The 22,221-nt window shown below is 45.5% G+C and overlaps 2 protein-coding genes across 13 annotated transcripts in view; one reads left to right on the top strand and one right to left on the bottom strand.

Moving 5' to 3' along the window:
* LOC138746297 (lysoplasmalogenase TMEM86A-like) overlaps positions 1 to 22,221 on the bottom strand; it is a 150,082-nt gene that overhangs the window by 18,423 nt on the left and 109,438 nt on the right. The window lies entirely within an intron of this gene.
* Positions 1 to 22,221, top strand: part of LOC138746293 (tetraspanin-11-like) — a 179,257-nt gene that overhangs the window by 153,712 nt on the left and 3,324 nt on the right. For 7 of the 11 annotated variants that reach the window (XM_069904513.1, XM_069904503.1, XM_069904502.1 and 4 more), the window contains 5 exons: positions 12,540 to 12,593; positions 13,288 to 13,479; positions 15,101 to 15,175; positions 20,383 to 20,484; positions 21,112 to 21,243. In XM_069904513.1, coding sequence (XP_069760614.1) covers positions 12,540 to 12,593; positions 13,288 to 13,479; positions 15,101 to 15,175; positions 20,383 to 20,484; positions 21,112 to 21,243 — 555 coding nt within the window. The remainder of the gene's footprint in view (positions 1 to 12,539; positions 12,594 to 13,287; positions 13,480 to 15,100; positions 15,176 to 20,382; positions 20,485 to 21,111; positions 21,244 to 22,221) is intronic. The other 4 variants (XM_069904508.1, XM_069904505.1, XM_069904510.1 and 1 more) reach the window with 2 other exon arrangements.

Genomic DNA, 22,221 nt, shown 5'->3' with positions numbered 1-22,221 from the left:
ACTTTTTCTCTCCCCCCCCCTTTCCTCCCAAACCACCCCCCCACCCCCCCCTCTCATCCATTTTAGGTATACAATCTAGGTTGCATTAAGCCAGTCAGACAATGTTGTCATTCAACAAAATTACACCAGAAATTCTACAGAGTCCATTCTTTTCTTTCCTTCTCCTTCCATCAACTTAGGTAATGTTTGTCCCCGGTAGGTTTTCGCTATTGTATTTAATCTAAGGCTCCTATACTTGTTCGAATATTTCAATATTATTTCTTAACCAATATGTTATTTTTTCTAATGGAATACATTTATTCATTTAAATTTGGTAGTTTCTTCCTTTTAATTTGGTTATGTATTCCATTAATATTTAAAGTCATATAGTTCAGCGTAGCCATTTTATATTTTGTTTATCTTCTCTTTCCGTTTTTCCATCATTACCTTTCCTCCTTTTCCATTTCTGTTTTCTTATTTTCAACTCTTTATAAGACAACATTCCTACAACATCTAACATTTTCCTTATTCTCCTATTTCTATCTTATTTATCCCCAATCTCCCCTTCACCTCCTGAGTTGTCCTTTATCCCTTGTCGGACAACCACATCTCCCCTCTCCATTTGGATTTGCGAATCCACTCGCAAGCGTCAATTTCCCCCCACCCCGCCTCCCCCAGAAAAGATTTCACTTTTCATATGTCACAAAGGTCACTCTTTTAATTCCCTCCTTATTCTCTCTATTCCATTACCTTCCCTTATTAATTCTTGTCTATACTATCTATATTTTCCTCTAAGTACAGATACATTCATGTATGCTCATTGTCTCTATTCACTCTTATACCTTTTTACCCGCATACATATCAATCGTGATCATTTTTACTCTCATTACCCGTCTTCATCCCTCAGTCTATTTTTGTCTTTACCCACATACATATCAATCGTGATCATTTTAACTCTCATTACCCGTCTTCCTCCCTCAGTCTATTTTTGTAATTGTTCTGCAAATTTTCGTGCTTCTTCTGGATCCGAGAATAGTCTGTTTTGTTGTCCTGGAATAAATATTTTCAATACCGCTGGATGCTTTAGTATAAATTTGTACCCTTTCTTCCATAAAATCGCCTTTGCTGTATTGAACTCTTTTCTCTTCTTTAGGAGTTCAAAACTTATATCTGGATAAATGAAGATTTTTTGCCCTTTATACTCCAGTGGTTTGTTGCCCTCTCTTACTTTTTCCATTGTCTTCTCCAGTACCTTTTCTCTTGTAGTATATCTTAGGAATTTTACTACAATAGATCTTGGTTTTTGTTGTGGTTGTGGTTTAGAGGCCAATACTCTATGTGCCCTTTCTATTTCCATTTCATGCTGTAGTTCTGGACATCCTAGGGTCTTAGGGATCCAATCTTTTATAAACTCCCTCATATTCTTGCCTTCTTCATCTTCCTTAAGGCCCACTATCTTTATGTTATTTCTTCTGTTATGGTTTTCCATTGTATCTATTTTTTGAGCTAGTAGTTCTTGTGTCTCTTTAGTTTTTTTATTAGATTTCTCCAATTTCTTTTTTAAGTCTTCTACCTCCATTTCTGCTGCTACTGCCCGCTCTTCCATCTTGTCCATTTTTTTTCCCATTTCTGTTAAGGTCATCTCCATTTTATTTATTTTCTCTTCTGTGTTGTTTATTCTTTTTCTTAAATCCTTAAATTCCTGTGTTTGCCATTCTTTAAATGACTCCATGTATCCTTTAATAAGAGCAAGTATATCCTTTGCCTTGCCTATCTTTTCTTCTTCTATTTCACTGTACTCTTCCTCTTCTTCTTCCTCTGGGTTGACCATCTGTTGTTTCTTTGGTGCCCTTTCCTCCTCTTCTTTCTTGTTTCTATTGTCTTCTGTGGTCTCTTCTTGCTGCAGGTGTTCTGCAGCTGTCGTTGCCGGCTGTGGAGATCGACTCCCCAGCTGGTCCCCCCTCCCGTCGGTGTGTTTTTTTTCATTCGCATCGCGCATGCGCGAAGTATCGCGCATGCGCGGTTGCGCATTTTTACTCGGCTCAGCGAGCCATTTTTGTAGTCCATTATTTACCGACCTGAGGGAGCGGGTTTCTCTCTCCGCAGCGGGCCTCTTCGGACAGGTAAGGCCTTCACCTTTTTCCTCCTTTGTCTTCTCTTCCTCTCTTCTTGCCGTTGCTTTCGATTTTTCTTTTTTTGTCGCCATCTTCTTTCCACCTTTATACTCACTTTTCTGTAACTTTTATTTCTGTGCCTTTGTGTTTTCTCTTGTTTTTCCCGACTTTTCTGGAGAGGGCTGGAGTTCACCGTCCGGCCACTACTCCATCACGTGACTCCTCCCTCCCCAGAATCCTTGATGTACTTCCTGATCAAGAATCTACCTCCCCATCTTAAATCTGCCCAATGATGTGGCCTCCATAGCTATCTAAGGGAATGGATTCCATAGATTCATCACCTTCTGGGTAAAGAAATCCCTCTCATCTCTGTTTTAAAGGGACGAGTTTGTATCGTGAGGCTGTGCCCTTTGGTCCCAGCCTCCCTCTGCCCCCCACCAGGAAACATCCTCACCACGTCTGCTCTATCCAGGCCTTTCAGTATTTGACACGTTTCAATGAGCTGCCCCTCATCCTTCTAAACTCCAGCAAGAACATTTTCTCCGACATCCTCGCTCCTACTTTATTCTCACACTTTTCTGGTTAGGCTTTGTTTATTAGTGGTATTGTTTAAATTTAATTTTTTTTTAAATTTGAGATACAGCATGGTAACAGCCCCTTTTGGCCCTCAAGACCATGCTGCCCAATTACACCAATTGACCAGAACCCCTGGTGCTATTTTGAAGGGTGGGAGAAAACTGGAGCCTCCAGGGAAACCCTCACGGAGAACAGACAGACTCCTTACACACAATGAGGAATTTGAAACCCAGTCCCGATCGCTGACGCTGTAACAGCGTTGTGCTAACCGCCTTTCCAACCTTGCTGCTCCTTTGTTTGCTTTACTCTTAGTTCCTGTTCTCTTACTTAAGTTAGAATATTTACTCCATATTCACACAGACTGCTTTATTTTAGTGAATGACGTCCTTCACCCAATGGTGTAGAGGAAGGTCTTTGTCTGCTCCTCAGGCATCATTGCCCACTTAGTGAGGAGTGCAGAACATTTAAATTGCTTGACAATTAAACAATATTAAATCCTATAGAGTTTTAAAAAAATATTTAGCAATTCCCAAGAGAATTGGGAACAATTAAAGGCATAAAATCTATCCAGTTTATTTCTCATGGATTGAGCTTTGGTGTCTGTTACTTTCAGATGTCGTGAATATTAAATATAACTATAGTCCAAATGTGTTTCCAAGAAGATTTGCTCTGACCTTGGGGCGGGGAGAAGAGCTGCAATGATCTCGTCGTTTGGAGGTGTGTTTGATCTGGGGCCACAGCAATGCTTCTCCTTTATCCTTCTGCTCTTTGCCATTGATGTTTGTATATAATAGGGATCTGAGGATGTGGTGCATCATGCACAGAGGCAGATAGACTGAATGCGCGCACACACTTCCCTCTCCCCCTTAGCAGGACTCAAGCTGCCCACATTATCCAATCCCATCAGACTTGAGAGGACTGTTTACAGTTGTGAACCTGATCTCTGATTCTCCCCTTCACCTTAAGCACAGATGGAATGATGGAATAACTCACTTGGCTACCTGATCACACCCCTGCCATCCCCACAGTGATGTACTCAGGCTACTTAATGCTCTGGGAGAGTGCTCCCTACTCTTCAAGGTTCCATTATTGTCACGTAATACTACATTTAGAACGTAACATACATGAAATTCTTTGACTTTGTCTACCGTAAGGAAGACAGAGAGTTTCCACTTTGTCCAGTGCCCCCTCACAGGGGTGAGGCCCCAGCGAGGAACGAACTCGCAACCCCTGGTTTACAAGGCAAATGCTCTGGACCACTGAGCTATCAGAGTCTGAGAATATTTGAGGGTAAATTGGCTTAGTATGGGAGGAATGGCTCTCATCTGCCCTCGCTAATGATTTTAAATGTCCTGCGTGTGTTAAACTGAGTGGTCCCTTTCAAATCCATGGCCTCTCCCACCATTGAGGTACAAGGGACCCCAGGTTTAGAGACTGGGAAACTGCTGGGGGAAGTTAGCAGTTAAACAGCATTTATGTAGGCAGAGGGTTGGTGGATATTTCATCATGATGGACCTGGGCAGTCTGAGCATGAAACCACTGCCCTTCGAAGGCTCTCCTCTCAGTCCAACACTCTGCTGACATGGAAATCACCTTTCTTCATTCTCATTGGGTCTAAATCCCAAAACCCCCTTCCCACTACTGTTGGGGCAGTACTTGGGATGGGCAATGAATATCTCCACCCTGATAATCTTGCAGGGGATCGGTGCTCCTGCTCCCTCTGACTCCATGGCTCATTCTGGATGTAATTCACAAAGCGCTGCCTGATCTAGTCCTTCCAATTCCCACGTCATCGTTCCCCAATCTGGCAGCTGTGACAAAGCGACTCTTTTGGTGATGAACGATGGTTTTATTTCTTGTATCCAAATCACATTCTGTTTTTGATTAAAATTAAAAATTGTTCAATTTTTTTTAAAGTGAAGAAAAGATAACTTGTTCATCTCCATTGAATCAAGGAATGCAATGCAATGCCATGCCATTGTCCCGTGGTTTGAGAATTTCAGAGAGGACTAGTGTATGAGTAGACCCAGTGAATAGCCTGCATTGGGGAAGGGGTGCTGAGGGAACACCACACTGTGGGGGTTAGTGCTGAAGGAACATTGAGGAAGGGTACACTGTATGAGCAGAAGTAACGGTCTGCTCCGCTGGGGAGACGGAGAAAGATCAATGATTTAAAGGGCAGAAATGGGATTTGAATTGAAAGGAGGTTTTGTGTGTGTGTGGTGTGGGAGTACTCAGGCAGACATCTTGTTTAGAATAAATCTACTGCTTGTGAGTAAAACTCTGCTGTCTTCAACAGCAGTTCAGGCAATCAGCTGGCAGTTTGCCAGGCTGGATTTACTCTACCGTGAAACCACTATCTTTTGCCTAATTTGCTTGTTAAAAGTTTAACTTTGACGATTCCACCACCAGTTCATCACTGATTAGCTCGGTGATCGGTCATTGATGACTTTTCAGATATCTTCATAGGCTTGGGAACCTCGGCCTCACCTTTGAAGAGTTCTGGAGGATTTGGTGGATTTCCAGGGAGCTAATTCACAAAGCATCTGGGGATTTCTGTCCATCACTCTGCTATTTCATCCAGATAAAGGACTCTCATCTCATTTCAATATGAGAAATATGGGTGGGGAGTACTGAATTAGTATGACCAATCAACATGAGCCTTGCCTTCCTGTTGTGAACGATTGTTTTATACAGTGGTCTCATTTGTTTATTTTTCGTAAATATCCCAGATCTATTTTCTGAAAGGCCTGGGCTCTACAGAGGTCGTGCTGGGCCAACGACTTCAACTATGACCAGAAATTCTTTCTAAAATGGAAATCAAAGGTGGTGGGTCTAGTCTTGTGTTGACTCAATTCACAGACAGCTAGCTGTCTGTTGCTTCAGCTTGTTTGAGACTGTTTCATGGAGATACAGAACATGCGAAAGTGCTTGAAGGGGTTGCTTCTCAAGTTCTGGCTGCATTTCATCCCCACACTCCAGATCTTTGGCTACATGGTGCAGAGGAGGGAGGGTCAATTGAGGGTTATCCTTGTGGGTCTGGTACTGGACTGGCCAAGATGGCCATCCTGGGTCAAGGCAGAGGACAGTCGAGGATTCGGTTCAGGCTGACTGCCTGCCCCTCTTCTGAGGATATCTGTGTGCACATGTATCCTGGAGAAGGAGCATCCAGTGCTCATTGCCAGTTTGGAGGGTCTCCTGGAATGGTTGGCATCCCACATCCCAAGGGTTTGATGGTATCGACGGAGATAATTATATTTTAATTTGTAACTAAGTAAAAACACAATGCTGGAGACAGTCAGCAGGTCAAGCAGCGTCCATTATGTAGAAAATATAACAATTCTGTACCATTTTGGGCTTTAGCCCCTTATCAAGGTTTGAGTAAAATGCCTGCCCGAAGCATTGGTTATGCATCTTTGCTACATAAAGTACATTGTTGACCTGCTGAGTTTCTCCAGTGTTTTGTGTTTTTGTGAATAGCCTGAACTGTAGGCTAAAGTTGTACTTTTAACTTTTGGATTAAGAAACAGGGTAGTATTAATTTACTGCTAAAAAGGCATAAAAATAGAAGGGGACATTGAGGGAGTGTCATTGTGGGAGGTATTCAGATCAGATTTTACTCCAAAGCTGTGAGTGCTGTGTCAGGAGTGACTTTGAAGGGTCCCATGGCTACTCTTTTGCAGCTGGATCCATAAAGCTTGTATAAATTATCACAATATGGTTGGTGAGATAGAGATTCAAGATCCTTTTATTGGTCATGTAATAAAACAGATGTATTGTTTTTAATTCCGATAATTAAATCTTTTTTCCTATTCCTGCTCCTTCTTGTCTGTGGCTCACTCTTTCTCAGTTATTATCCACTTGCAGTCTCTCCCTTTTCCTCCTTCCTTCCTTTCTTCCTCTCCTTTCTCTTGCTCCATATCCTTGCCATCTTCGTCTTCACTAATTCTCTCTCTCTCTCGTGTGTTTTCTCCTTTGACTCCAGCTCTTGCCCGTTCTCACTTTCTCATTCTCCATACTCCCCTGTCCCCTTTTTTCTCACCTCCCACTCACTCTCTCTCTTCTCCCCATTTCTCTGCCTTCCATCTCTTTGAAATTGCTTCCAGTTCAAACTGGTTCAGTAGCTGATGCCTTCAGCAGTGTGTCAGCCAGTCATACCCTGAGCTCGCTCGCTCTCTCTCTCTCTCTCTTTCTCTCTCTCTCTCTTGCGTTCTCTCTTCTCTCTCATTGCAGCATCCCTTCCAAAATAAGCACCATTACTGCCTGGTTACCAGTGAGTGCCGCCATGCTGTCTGAGAATGTGCCAACTGGTGGGCAGGACTAGGCTACCAGAAGCCCAGGTTGGAAGGACTGAGGAGATCAGAGGTTAACTGCAGTGAAGGACATTTCATCTGAACCATTGGTTGTTTTGCTTGGCCTAATGGATGTTCTTCTTTCAGTTCAGTGTGGTGTGCCACAGGGCTGGAGAGCCACCCAGGGAATGGCTTAGACATAATGTGATTTTTGTTTTATAATTAGATCATTGGAGATAATGCAGCAAAATATTTTCAATAAGGCCACTCAAAAATGGAATACATCCTTTTGTGCAGGAACAGGCCCTTCAACCCATCTATTCCACCTAGTCCCATCAACCTCCATCAAGACCATGGATCTCCATATCCCTCCCATCGATAAACCTAGCCCATCCTGTAAATGTTGAAATTGAACCCAAATCCTTCACTTCAGTTGACAGCTCATTCCAAACTCTCACCTCCTTTTCAGTAAAAAAGTTCCCTGAATGTTCCCCTTAAACATTTTCCCTTTCACCTTTAACACACGTCCTTGTTCTTGACTCATCCAACCGTAGTGGAAAAGGTAAGGTTTGTGAATACAGTGTTTGGTCTAGTTGATGAAACATCCGTGAAAGACATCACAGGGAAATCAGCACAAATCTCCACTCATGGATGAGGTTTATTTCTAAGGGTTGTGACCAGGACAGTAATGATCCAGGCTTACTGTCACCAGCCTGACACCATCTGTGAGAACAGAAGTTACTTGCTGCCTCTGGTCAGTCTTTCCTGTCCATTTGACCCCAGTCCCAGTTCAAGGTTATCCTCGTAAAGCTAGGTCTGAGACCCTCGACTCACACTGAAGCATTTTACTCTTTGCTGTGCTAATTAGCAGGAACAGGAGGGCAAATGCCAGCTCTTTCCTCTCGCTATTGAGATCACCAGTTCTTTTTATTCCTCAGGTTATCAGATCACCTCCCCCAACCAATGCTTTCCAAAATAGCCTGTTTGCTACTTGACGCTTGGAGTTGGAAGGCCTGGGCTCACATGCAGGAATCTGCAATGAAAATAGCTCTGAGCAGATAACAGCGTATCTATGCTGATCAGCCCAGGACACCTGACCACATACTCTGTCATCCTCAGCGCAAAGCCCATATAAAGCTGAGATTAGCTGCCCTTGGTCCCAGCACACACTCCTGACACATCAACAGATGGCAAGTGCTGATTTCCTCCCCACGTCACGAGCACTCCCGTCAGATGGACTGCCAGTGGGGCTGGGCATTTGAGTGGAGCTCCAGATTGCCTCATGGTATGGGCACTGATTCATTGTGTTTGGACGTCTGTTTCCCTGGAGTACGGTTCCTCATTTCTCTGTCACTGTAAAGAGGCAGGGTCTGGCTGTCCCAGTGGGCAGGTGATGTATCTCAGGCTTGAAGCTGAGTGCTGGATCAGTAAATCCTTGTGCCTGCTGGTTCCCTGGCACTTGTCAACTCACCACATTCCAACCATTCTCGAGATACAGAAGCTTCTGCAGTCTGACAGCACCCGAGACTGCCTGATATCCCTCGGCCTTGTCCCCGGGCACCACACTCCTTCCTGGATACTTCATGCTTGTCTCTTTCCACTGTGGAGATACTTGCAAAGCAGGAGCTTTCTGTCTCAGCTGGTTCCCACAATCTTCCCTCCTACCCTGTGAATGGCTCCCACATTATGCCTTGATAATGCAGGGGGATGTGTTTGCATTGTTCAGCCAACGGTTGATCTGTGAGAGGAGTGGGTTAGGGTTAGAAATGCAAAGCTGTGACTGACAATGCAGAGACCCAGGTTTAGAACATTACAGCACAGAAACATTAACGTTTAGAACATTACAGCACAGAAACAGGCCCCTTCAGCCCTTCTAGCCTGTGCCAAGCCATTCTTTTTGCCTAGTCTCACTGACCTTCACCCAGCCCATAGCCCTCCTTACCTCTCCCATCCATGTTCCTATCCAAATTCCTATTAAATGTTAAAATTGAACCCACATTCACCACTTTAGCTGGCAGCTCATTCCACACTCCCACCACTCTCTGTGTGAAGTTCCCCCTAAACTTTTCACCTTTAACCCATGCCCTCTGGTTTGTATCTCATCTACCCTCAGTGGAAAAAGCTGACCTACATTTACTCTGTCTGTCCCCCCTCGGCAATAAATAAAAACATGGTGAAACACAGACAGATGGTAATGGGACCAACAAGTTTGATGTGGGTCCTGGTGCCATTGGAGAGCTCCTCACAAAGATCTGGGGACTGGTGTCTATATGCAAAGAACAAACAGACAGGCCAGGTCTGATAGAGTCCAACCTATAGTCATGCTGTATGAGATTGAGTGAGCTCAAACGGGCCATCCACAACCACATTCAGCCAAGTGCTGAGTAGATGATCCACAATGTTGTCGTACATGAAGTTGGTTGCTCCAAACGGAGTATTGTGCACACTTCTGGTAACCCAGCTACAGAAAAAAATACAAAGATGGAAAGGGTGCAGAAAAGACTACCAAGTGAATAATAGGGGGTTTTGTGAACAAGATCGGGGCTCCCGAATGGTATGTTGCCTCACAAGTGTCAGGGTCAGGGACATCTCTAATCAAGTACATAGTATTCTGGAAGGGGAGAGTGAGCAGCTGGATGTTGTGGTCCACGTGGGGACCCATGACATAGATAGGAGTAGGGATGAGGTCCTGAAGAGGGAATTAGGAAGGATGTTAAAAGCAGGACCTCAAGGGTGGTGATCTCAGGATTGCTGCCTGTGCCATGCGCCTGAGAGGGTAGGAACAGGAAGTTGTGGCAGATGAATTGTGGCAGAAGAGCTGGGGTAGGGGTCTACATTTCTGGATTATTGAGATCTCTTCTAGGGAAGGTCTGACCTGTACAAAAAGAATGGGCTGAACCTGAACTGGAGGGGGACCAATATCCTGGTAGGCAGGTTTGCTAGAGCTGTTGGGGAGGGCTTAACCTAGTTTGACGGGGGGGGGTGGGGGGGGGTGGTGTGGGAATCAGAATATAGGGCAAAGATTAGGGTAGCAGGGAACCAGGGTGTTAGGGTCGAGAGGGAGATGAAAAGATAGGATAATTTGCAAAATTAGTAACAGATACTGGTCTAAGGGTACTGTACTTGTATACACAGAGCATTAGGTATAAAGTAGATGAGTTTGTTGCGCAGCTACAGATTGAAAGATATGACATTGTGTCCTTCACCGAGACATGGCTTAATGATGGATGTGATTGGGAGCTGAATGTCCAAGGGTACACAGTGTATAGGAAAGATAGGCTGGAAGGTAGATGGGGTGGTGTGGCCCTGATGGGAAGCAATGATATTAAATCACTGGAAAAAAAGGGACATAAGGTTAGAAGTGGGAGAATCTTTATGGGTTGAGTAAGAAATGGCAAGGGTAAAAGGTATATACAGGCCCCCGCCCCCACCACCCCCAACAGTAGCCAGGAAGAGGACTACAAGCTCCAGCTGAAGATAGATAAAGTGTGTCAGAAGGAAAATATCAAAATAATTATGGGGAATTTTAACATGAAAGGTGGTTGGGAAAGTCAGGAAGGGGCTGGATCTCAGGAGAGAGAGAGAGAGTTTGTAGAATGCCCACCAGGGGATCAGCAGTTTTGGATTGGGTGATGTGTAATGAACCTGAGGTGATGAAGGATTTAAAGGTGATGGAACTCTAAGGGAATAATGATCATAACATGATTGAGTTCAGGTTCAAATCTGAAAAAGAGAACCTGATATCAGGGGTGTCAGTGGAATAAAGGGAATTACAGTGGTAAGAGAGAGAAACTGGCCCAAGTTGACTGGGAAAGTAAGCTCAATGGAGGGACAGCAGAGCAGAACTGGAGGATATTTCTTCATTCAATTAAAAAATGGCAGGATAGATATATTCCAAAAAAAAAACCATGAATGGAAAATGCCACAATTGTGGGTAACAAGAGAGGTTTAGGTTAAAATAAAAGCAGTTGGGAGGGAAAACAAGGAAGCAAAAATTAGTGGAAAAACAGAGGACTGGGAAACTTTAAAAAACTTAGGCAAAGAAAGTTATTTGGCAAGAAAAGATGAATTATGAAAGGAAGATGGCAAATAGCACACAAAAGGATACAATGGTTTTTTTTAATCTATCAAGAGTAAAAGAGATATGGGGTAGATATAGGACTGATTGGATGCTGGAATCTGTAGACTCTGGCATGGTTCCAAAGGACTGGAAGGTCGCAAATGTAGTTCTGCTGTTCAAGAAAGGAGGATGTAGTGTGGCCAACGATTTGTCCATAGGGATGGGCTGCCTCCTACTGTGGGCGCTGATGAAGGGCATGGAAGACCAGGAGTGGACATGGGATTGGACTCTGGCATCGTTCCGGACTTTACCTGCCCCCTTTACTCCTCAGCACGACAGGAGAGTTATCTAGATCCTCAAGAGGTGGAAACATCTGGCCAGGATGCACAACTGGTGGTTAATCAGCTCGTAAGGAATTTCACAGCAGATGAGAAAAATCTTCACTCAGGAGAATCGTGAACTTGGGGAACTTCCCGCAACAAAAAATTGTTGAGGCCAGTTCATTAGGTAAAAAGGAGTTGGATGTTGTGGCCGAAGGGGTCAAGGGGTCTGGAGAGAAAGCAGGAATGAGGGACTGAGGTCACATGATTGTATTGAATGGTGCAACAGGCTTGAGGGGCTGATTGGCCATTTTCTATGTTTAACTTCCATCCTCTTTCTCGGTGGGGTTTGAGTTGTAGGCAAGACAGGTGGTATCGAGTTCTTCATATGTAATGTGTTTTACTGGAAGCAGAATCGAGCCTGAAATTCTCAGTAGGTAAGCCAGCATCTGTTAGCTGGATGATGGTAACTGTTGTTAGCACAGCAGTTGAGGCATCTTGTCGTACTACTGAGAGATGAGATCAGAAGCAGGCCTCTCGAAGAGAGTAGATGTGGGTCTTTCTGATGCTAGGCTGGGAGGTGCACTGAGCTGTATCCTTGAGGTCCACGGCCCTGCCCTGCTCCAGGCTGTGACACAACACTGGAGAGCTGATGACAGGCACTGCAGGGAACTTTTGGGAATTCCCTCTCAAAATCCTGCCAAAAAAACCTCTCATTTGTCCTACTGTGGCTGATAATGTGTCATGGGATGTTTGACACACATTGGTGTGGGCGAGGTATTGAACCCTACCTGACCCCCAGGGTCTGTCGATCTTCTGGTATTGACTAATCAGAGCAGCAGTCAGATGGTCAACCCCATCCCAGCACAAGCATTGAGTGAGTTGGCACACTCGATGGAATCCCTGTGTCATCTCTTTCTCTGCTTCTCCCAGAAACGTGAACTGATTGTGCACTATATTGTTTCCCTGGATAATGTTGAGAGTTTCCTCACGTTAACTTGCTGCCTTGGGGGGGGGGGGGGGGGGTGTTAATCACAACGTTGCCCAAACCAAACTGAAGGTTAATCAGTCAGTTGGATATTCACACTCTGGAGGTGACACATCCATGTTCTTTTATTTAGTATTTTAGTTCTTGAAAGATAAGTAGCTCAAATAGATAATAAATATGATGATAAATAGCTCCATATTTGCATTAAAGGTTTTCATCTCTGCGGATGTGAGGAACATGATTGAAGATGCCACTGTTCATCTGGTAAACATACTGACTCACATACTGCGTCTGCATTAAATTTAACATGCTGATTATAAGTAAATCTTCGGCAGCTGGCAAAAATAACAACTGGAATCAGATTAAAGCAAATAAAAATTGCTGCAAAGAGACTGACATCTGTAAACCCCCCCCCCCCACATCTGCATGTAACATCTGGATAGGCTGCACTGTGGGAGTGCAGTCAGGCCACTGTCTTAGAATCCCAGCAATGACTGCTCAATCCCAGGACCTTTAACATCTTAACCAGCTGAGTTACTTTGTAAGGAATGGGACCGAAGGCTGGTTACTGTGAAACTGATTGCAGAGATTGTTTACTGACACCAGCTACTGAGGTGATGGTTAGTACGAATTGGTTACTGTGACACCAGATACTATGAACTGTTAATGTTAGAGGTTACTGACACCAGTTACTGTGGGACGAGTTATTGCTGTGCCTGTACCATCACTACCGCAGTCCTGACAGTACTGTCCTGTCAACAGCGGAGGGAGGGAGTGGGAGAGTGAGGGAAGTGGTGAAAGAGAAAGGCAAGAGAGGAGAGTGGGAGAGAGAGGGAGATGAGGGAGGGAATGGGGAGTAGGAGGGACATGAGGGAGTCTCACTATCTACTGGTGATGTGCTCAGCTTTGCCGCCACAACTCTGCGTTGTATTGATCTAGATGTGCCCTTCTCCTCCAGCTATGCGGCTGCGGGCTGCTGGGAGTGGGCATCTGGCTGTCGGCTACGCAGGGAAGTTTTGCCACCCTGGCACCGAGCCTGCCCTATCTCTCAGCTGCCAACCTGGTCATTGCCATCGGCACCACCATCATGGTGGTGGGGTTCCTTGGATGTCTCGGTGCCATCAAGGAAAACAAGTGTCTCCTCCTCAGTGTAAGTGACGAGTGGGCAGTGGGGGGAGGGGGGCTGTGAGGGAGGGGGTGGGATTGGGGAGGAGGGGTATGGTGAGGTGGAGGGGCTGAGATATGGGGTGAGGGAAGGGGAGATGGTGGGAGTGAAGGGGTGAAGGATGGTAAGGGAGGTAAGGGGATGGGAGTGAAGGGGTGAGGGAGTTGTGTGAGGGGGTGGGAGTGCAGTAATGAGAAGAGTGGGTGAGGCGAGATGAGGGAGGCATGAATGAGTGGAGTGAGGGAAGGGTAAGGATGCCTGTGGATAATGAGTGTGACAGTGCAACAGGTGAGACCGCCACCTCCCAGACTTGGTGTGAGCTCTGCTTCTGGGACTGGAAGTGTTGGATGCTCCCAGCTCAGGGTAGATGAATTGTGTCTCACTGTGTGAATCAGCCCAGGTTGCAAACTGTGCCCTCACCTTCCCTGGGGTCATGGTGACAACTCTGGGCAGGGATTTGATCTGGATAATCCTGGATTAATCAGAAAACCATGAGGGTTAGAGTGAGGATTTAAACCTTGTCCCCTGCTCCTTGCCTCACTCAGTTCCTGTCCTGACTATCTGTGCCTTGAGACACCTCGGATATGGTGGTGTACCAGCCTTGCTTCCAGAGCTGTGGGTCCCTCGGTGACCTGTTCCTAGGTGAAACCATCCCATCCTGTGAGTGTCAGCTTCTGAGGCAGTCTGGGGACAAAGGCATTCGGTTTAGTCACTCACCTCAGACCTTCCATAGGTGTGCAGCTCCCTTTGGGGACACCAAGCCTTGTGTGGTAAGGATGTGGTTTGACCAGATCTGTGTCCCTCGGTGGGTGCAGAAAGGCCAGCAAGCCGTGACACACCCAGAACCAGCTGCTCAGAGTGTATCCTGCCATCTCAGACCCAGCATCCATCTCACAGCTAGTGGCAGCTCACCATTTTTAGTTGCAGCAGATATGTCCCAGCCCCTCCGTCCTATAGGCTCCAAGCTGTGACACAGTGACTGAATCTCTACATTCATTACCTGTCTGAGTGAACTTTAATGTCCAGGCATGTCTTAAGGAGGTACCTTAAGAAAGCAACCTCTCTCCTCGAGGACCCCCACCATCCAGGCCATGTCCTCTTCACACTGCTACCATCAGGAAGGAGGAACAAGAGCCTGAAGACGAGCTTCCAAATGGACAATGACCCTCAGACGGTGCCTTACTTCGTCTTTTCCTTGGAGTATTTTTATTTGTAAGTTGGTTGGAACCCAAATGCTGTCACAAAACAATGAATTTCATAATGTTCATGACAATTCATTTAAAAAGACAAAGCTGGAGAAACTCAGAAGGTCAAGCAGTGTCCTTTATAAAGCAAAGATAAATATAGCCAACGTTTCAGGCTAAATCTTTTATCAAGGTATGAGAAACATGTAGGCAGGCGCCTGAAACTCAATCGCTTGCCCAAAATTTGCACATACCTTGATGAGGGGGTCTCAAGTCTGAAATGTTGGTCAAGTCTCTTTTTCTTATACACTGTTTGACCAGCTGAGTTTCTCCACTGTTGTGTTTTAACTTCAACCACGGTCCCTGCAGACTTTTGTATTTTACTGTGTTTCATTTACCTGTATCTGATTCTTCTATTGCAGTTCTTCATCATCCTGGTGACCATCTTCTTCATGGAGCTGATCTTGGTCATCCTGTTCTTTGTCTATAGGACAGAGGTAAGTTACCTTGATCACCACCTGTACTAGCTGTCCTGGGAACAGGCCACCTCAGGCTAGGAGCAGACCCTCCACTGGAATGAGGAGCTGCAGGAATGGGCTAATTGGGAATATTAACTGGAACACCAGGGTACCAGAACAGAGAATGTAGAAATGTTCCACTAGTCAGGATGCACCAGAGCAAACATAAGAAACTCCAGGTTCTGGAATCTGGAGCAAATATTACACTGCTGGAAGAACTCAAGTGGGTCAGGCAGCAACTGTGAAGGCAAAGGGATGGTCATTGTTTTATGTGAAAAGCCAATGTCATAGAAATGGTAGCTCCCTCCGCAAAGACACTGTCGGATCTGCTCAGTGCTTCAGCCGGCTTATTTCAAGTTTCCAGCATCTGCAGTTTTTTGGCCAATTCCAAAACACAAGAACATTGTAAACATGCTAATCCCCAGACTCAGTGTTGTGGTCAGAACTAACATTCAGCCAACCCTGGAGTTGTATTTGCTGACCTGCTCGGAAGTCTCCATGAGCTTCTGCATGCACTATCTTTGCTCGAGAACCCCTGTAAACAGGTAGAAGCAACATTGTGACCTTGGTCAAACTGCTACACCCATAGAGAAGATTCTGTGGTTGACTCCCTGCAAGAGGCTCAGTGTCCCCTGCATCCTGGGCTGTGGTTGAACAGGTTCAGTGGCATTTCCATGTCTTCATTAGTAGGACTTTGCACCAGATCTCTCCCTTGTTTCCGGTTGAGAGTCAGAGAGCTGTGAGCTCAGCATTAACAGGGATTGAGTGTGAGGTGGGAATTGGCTGCCGCAGTCTCCAGGGAAATAGACAATGTTGGGTGCGGGGAGATGGACGGTGAGGGGCGCAGGAAGATGGTGGATGTGGGGAGATAAACCATGTGAGTTGAGAGTCTGTGGTGTGGGAATCAGCTGTCACGATCTGCAGGGAGATAGACATTTTGCCTTCTTCAGCATCAGTAAGCTTTTTGTGTGATTTGGCAACAATCCACAGAGCATTGCAGAACCAGATTTCCCTGCAGAAGTAGTGTAAGGCCAACCTTCGAGACCCCTGCACCCCATGCAACATTGATAAATTGGGCACTTTTCAAGTTGCCATGTGCATGTGTATTTTCAGCAGAATTGGGTCCTGGATGATTGTATCTGCCTCCACCAGTTCCAGATATTCATCAAGACTTCACCTGTAGTCAATGAAGTTACATAAACCTCTGCCAGGGCTCTAACAATCTCATTCTTGCTTGCCAAAACATCCCAGGATAGACCTGGGCAGGTCATGAGGATTTAGTAAGTACTGTGAATGTAGTAAAAGCCCACCAAAATGCTGGAGGAATTCAGCCAGTCTTTCAGCATTCATAGGAGACAAAGATATTTATCACCCATTATGCATCTCAAGGTCACCAACACCTCCTCCTTTGTAATGTCAACCTTCCCTCCCCTGAACTCCCTCTCTTACATGCCATCCACAGATAATACAGAGGGAAAGTTTTCATTTAGAATCTTCCTTGTTTTCTGTGGCTCCACACAGGGATGACCACACTGGTCCAACATTCCGATGAATAAAAAAACAAAATGCAGGAAAAGCTCAGCAGATCAGGCAGATTGTACAGGAAGAGTAAAATGATTCAGGAACCTTCATTAGAATTGGGAAACTATCACCATGCTGGTGAGACACAAAGACTGTGAGAGGGGATTCAGCTGATCAGGCAGTATCTGTGGGGAGAAGCAGTCAGTCCTGGTGAATCTGGGCACTGGGGTATGTAAGCAACAGCAAGCTAGCAGTGGGTGTATCAGCTGAAGTGCATTCCAGGTTCCACATGCTGCTGTGATGTGGTACCTCCACATTCAAAGAGAGTATGAGGAACCTGCGGTGGAGCATTCCTCCCTGGCCTGCACCTTTTACAATTAATGGGCTAGGAATGTGGAGGGAGCTCCCAGGTCCAGGGTTTCGTAGCCTTATTGCCAGCAGTAAGGAGCAGGTCACAGGCTGAGGCAGGAGGGACTGATCCTTCTTTATAGGAGATTAGCCCGCACCATCTGCTGCCCCTCTGATTGCAAGCATACCCAAGTCGCTCCACAGCCAAGATCGTTGGGTTGTTCAATCAGATGACAATAAACTTGCTCGATCCACTCAGGGTGTGAAAGAAAGACATCTTTGTTTACATCTTTTCAGGGATTAAAATCGATATTTCCGCCAACATGCTCAGATTCAAAACTAGACTCCTCAGTGCTCAGATCCAGAGCCAGAGCAAGGCACAGAGAATTCCCAATCCACAGCAGGCAGTGGAAAGAGAGAATAGATCAAGGATTCAGATGTTTAAGCCATTTCCTGCCATTTACCATGACACTGGGGGCTCAAGTTATCAGGGAGAGGAGAGGATGGGATATTTTTCCTGGTGACCAGGAGCCTGAGATGATCCTTGTAGAAGTTTAGAAAATCACGAAGGGCTTGGATACAGTGAATGGTCACAGGGTGGGGAGTATTGAACTAGAGGGCAGATATTTAAAGTGACACGAGGGGCAGGTTTTTCACACAGGGTGGTGGGTAAATGGGATTGGTAGAGGCAGGACAATTGTTAGATTTAACATTTGGACGGGTACACAGAGGAGAAAGGTTAGAGTGATGTGGGACGAATGGGAGTAACTCAGGTCGGCAACTTCGTCAGCAGTGAGTCACCAACCATCAGGAACATCCTCACTACATCCAATGTGAAGTACAAAGTGAATAAAGGTGAATAGTTACCCAACACATTTCCCTTCTTCTTCCTCCTCACATTAAACACGTCTTCAATTGTCTGATGATTTTATCCTGGGGAAAACATTCTGACTATGCACTCTTCCAAAGGTTTTATCATGTCTCCCCTCAGCCTGATGCTCCAGAGAAAACAGCCCAAGATTGGATCTTCTTAAAGACATCAATTGATAAATCCCCAGGGCCAGAAGCAATATATGCCAGGTTGCTGTGGGAAATGAGAGAAGATATGGCTGGGGCAGTGGTGAAATCCTTTGAGTCCTCTTTGACCACTGGGGAGGTGCTGGAGGACTTGAAAATGGCAAATGCAGTTGCCTTGTTTAAAAAAGGTAATAGCGTGAATGGTAGGAATTATCGTCTTAAGTTAGTGGTGTGCAAACTATTGGAGAAGATTCTTAAGGATAGAATCTATGAAGTGCAGTCTGCTCATAGATAGTCAGCACGGCTTTGTGAAAGGAAGGTTGTGCCTCACGAGCCTAATTGAGTTTTTTGAGAAGGTTACAAAGGAAATTGATGAGGGTAGGTCATTAGATGTGGTCGACATGGATTTTAGTAAGGCATTTGACAAGGTCCCCCATGAGAGACTTGTTCAGAGGCACAAGATCCATGGAACCTTGGCTGTGTGGATAAAAATAAAGTGGCTTGCAGGTAGAAAGCAGAGAGTAGTACTGGAAGGAAAGAAAGTATTCTGCCTGGAGATCTGTGATTAGTGGAGTGCTGCAGGGATCTGTTCTGGGACCTCTGCTCCTTGTGATTTGTGGATGAAGAGATGGAAGGATGGGTCACTAAGTTTGCGGATGACACGAAGATTGGAGGAGTTGTGGATGGAGCTGAAGGTTGTTGAAGGTTACAAGAGGATATAGACAGGATGCAGAGTTGGGCATATGGTTATATGGTTAAGTGGCAGATGGATTTCAATCCAGAAAAGTGAGAGATGATGCATTTTGGAAGGACAAACCAGAAGGCTGAGTACACGGTTAATGGACGGTTACTTAAGAGTGTGGATGAACAGAAGGACCTTGGGGTCCCAATCGATACATTCCTCAAGGTCACTGCACAGGTTGAGAGGATAGTTAAGAAGGCTTATGGGATGCTGGGCTTCATTAATGGGGGATTGCATTCAGGAGTTGAGAGGTCATGTAACAACTCTACAAATCTCTGGTGAGACCATACTTAAGAGTATTGTGTTCATTTTTGGTCACCTCATTACAGGAAGGATGGTGAAGCTATAAAGAGGGTGCGGAGGAGATTTTCCAGGATGTTGCCTACATTGGAAAATAAGCCTTAGGAGGCAAGGTTTGCAGAGCTGGGACTTTTTTCTTTGGAATGAAGAAGGATGAGAGGAAATTTAATAGAGGTCTACAGAATATGAGAGGCATACATAGGGTGGACAGACAGCAGCTGTTTCCTAGGGCAGGATCAGTAAACACCAGAGGACACCTGTACAAAGTGAAGGAAGTTCAGGGGAGACTTCAGGGGTAAGTTTTTTCATACACAGGGTTGTTGGTGCTTGGAATGCCTTGCCAGGGATGGTGGTGTAGGCTGAAATATTGGGGGCATTTAAGAGTCTCTTGGACAGGCACATGGATGGAAGTAAATGAGAGAGTTATGGGGTAGGGAGGGTTTAATACTTTTTTTTTAAAGGATTATATGGGTTGGCACAACATCAAGGACCAAAGGGTTCTATGGTCCAACCTCTCCTCATAACTCATACCCTCCAAATCTGGTGACTTCCCAGTAAACCTCTGCTGCACCCTTTTCAAAGCCTCCACATTCTTCCTGTAATGGGGTGACTAGAGTTGCCCACAGAATTGCCTGTGTGGCCTGACCAAAGTTTGATATCGATGCAAAGTGATCTCCTTACTCTTATACTCAATGGTTCATCCAATGAAGCCAAGCATATCGCAAACCTTCTTTACCATCCAATCTACTGTGTGGCCTCTTTCACTGAGCTGCAAACCGGGACTCACCGATCCCTCTGCACACAATCCCTGTCGGAGCCCTGTCATTAACTCTTAACATTTGATCTCCCAAAGTGCAACAGTATGGGCTGGAGCCATGTTGTGCTGTGTGTTGATCCTATTCCTTGTGTGTCTTCGTGCTCAGTTTTCCCATGTTAGTAAACATTGAGCTGTGTTGGTACACATAATGTGCCATGTTTGTACGTGTTGTGTTGGTACACATTGTGCCATGTGTTAGTACCTGTTGTCCAGTGTGTTGGTACTGTGCTCTGCCATACCGTACTGTACTGTGTTGCATTGATATCACACTATGCCATGCTCTGCTGTTGGTGCCAAATGTACCATTCTCTGCAGTATGCTCTCTCGTGCTGTGCAGTGTTAGTACTGCATTGTGTTAGGTTGGTACTGTGCTATGCTGCATGTTAGTGCAACAGCCTGGTGTATGAACCAGTGAGGTTTCTGAGTTCCCGATGTCTACAGGTGGGGGAGTATGTCCGGAGGGATCTGAAGAGGGGGCTGATGCTGTACGACTCAGAGGGCAACGTCGGCCTGACCAACGCCTGGAACATAATTCAGAATGAAGTAGGTGGTAGTCCGTGGAGCCTTTCACCACATGCCGACACCGCCCCCTTCCACTGTTGTAGTCACTGATCGGTGCCCACTGGTCAGCATGGACATGTTGTGCTGAATGGTCTGTCCGCATGCTGGCTGATGTACAGGTAGAAAGCACTGGAGATCGGAATTGAACCTGGGTCTCTGGAGCTGAGGCAACAGCACCACCTGCTGTATCCCCATTAGCCTTCCCCTTGGACCCTCCCTTCAGCCCCTTGTTCTCCTCCCCTTAGCTCTGTGGGCTGATCCCATCCCGATGGATCCCACTGGATTCCCGAAAATTCTCAACTTCACCATAAAATGTGTTCTTTCAACTTCATTTCTTGAATTTTGATATTTCAAGGTTAATAGAGTTTCAGTCTTATTTGGATTCTAAAGAATGAATGGACCCATGTGTCCAGGCATCCTACATTCATTTGTGGGATCTTCCCAAGCACATGGCACCCTCTCTCTCTCACCACCCACTCCTGGGACACCCTTTCAGTCTCCTCCCTCTTCCCCTTTCACCCCACCTCAATCTCCCCCCCCCCCCCCACTCCCTTTCTCTCATCCTCACATCCCCAGACCTCCCTGAACTGTATTTCTTCTCTCTCTCAGTACGAGTGTTGTGGAGTGGACAACGCCACTGACTGGGACTCACTCATGGGAGGTAACTTTGTTCCTGATTCCTGCTGCCAGGAATACAGCCAAAAGTGTGGACTGCATGATCCCAGCAAGTGGTTTGCCAACGTAAGTTCCATAGAACAATCTCAGCACAGAAACAGGCCAAGTCGGTCCCTCTAGTCTGCGCCAAACCATTTTTTTGCCTAGTCCCACTGACCTGCATCTAGCCCATATCCCTCCATACCTCTCCCATTCATGTACCTGTCCAAATTCTTCTTAAATGTTAAAAATGACCCTGCATTCACCACTTCAGCTGCCAGCTTGATCCACACCCCAACACTCTTTGCAAAGATGTTCCCCCTCACTTTCCCCCTTCTCACTTAACCTATGTCCTTTAGTCTACATCTCACCTATCTACATTTACTCTCCATCAAATCTCCCCTCATTCTTCTACACTCCAGGGAATAGTCCTAACCTGTTTAACCTTTCCCTGGAACTCAGTTCCTGAAATCCCAGTGACATTCTTGTGAATCTTATCTTCACTCTTTCCACCTTATTGATATCTTTCATGTAGTTAGGTGACCAAAACTGCATACAATACTCCGAATTTGGCCTCACCAATGTCTTGTTCAACTTTAACATAACATCCCAGCTTCTGTACTCAATACTTTGATTCATGAGGGCCAACATGCCAAAAGCTCTCTTTACAAACCTGTCCACCTGTGACGCCACTTTCAGGGAATTATGTATCTTATTTGCATATCCCTCCGCACTACTGCACTCCTCAGTGCTCTACCATTTACTGTGTAATGACCTTTCTTGGTTTGTCCTTTCAAAATTCAATAATTTTTCATTAACCTCCATTTCCATTTTTCAGTCCATTTTACCAGCTGGTCCAAATCCCTTTGAAAACCTTATACGCTGTCCACAACACCTCCAATCTTAGTGTCATCTGCATACCTACCACATTATCATCCAGATCATTGATATAGTATCAATCCCTGAGACACACCACTAGTCACAGGCCTCCAGTCTGAGAAGCAATCATCTACCACTCCTGTCCAAGATTTTCTAATCCAGTCACTACTTCACCATGAATACCTA

The sequence above is a fragment of the Narcine bancroftii genome, chromosome 11, assembly GCF_036971445.1.
Source record: "Narcine bancroftii isolate sNarBan1 chromosome 11, sNarBan1.hap1, whole genome shotgun sequence".
NCBI lineage: Eukaryota > Metazoa > Chordata > Chondrichthyes > Torpediniformes > Narcinidae > Narcine > Narcine bancroftii.
The sequence above is the reverse complement of the archived record's forward strand: the minus strand, read 5'-3'. Positions and strand labels throughout refer to the sequence as shown.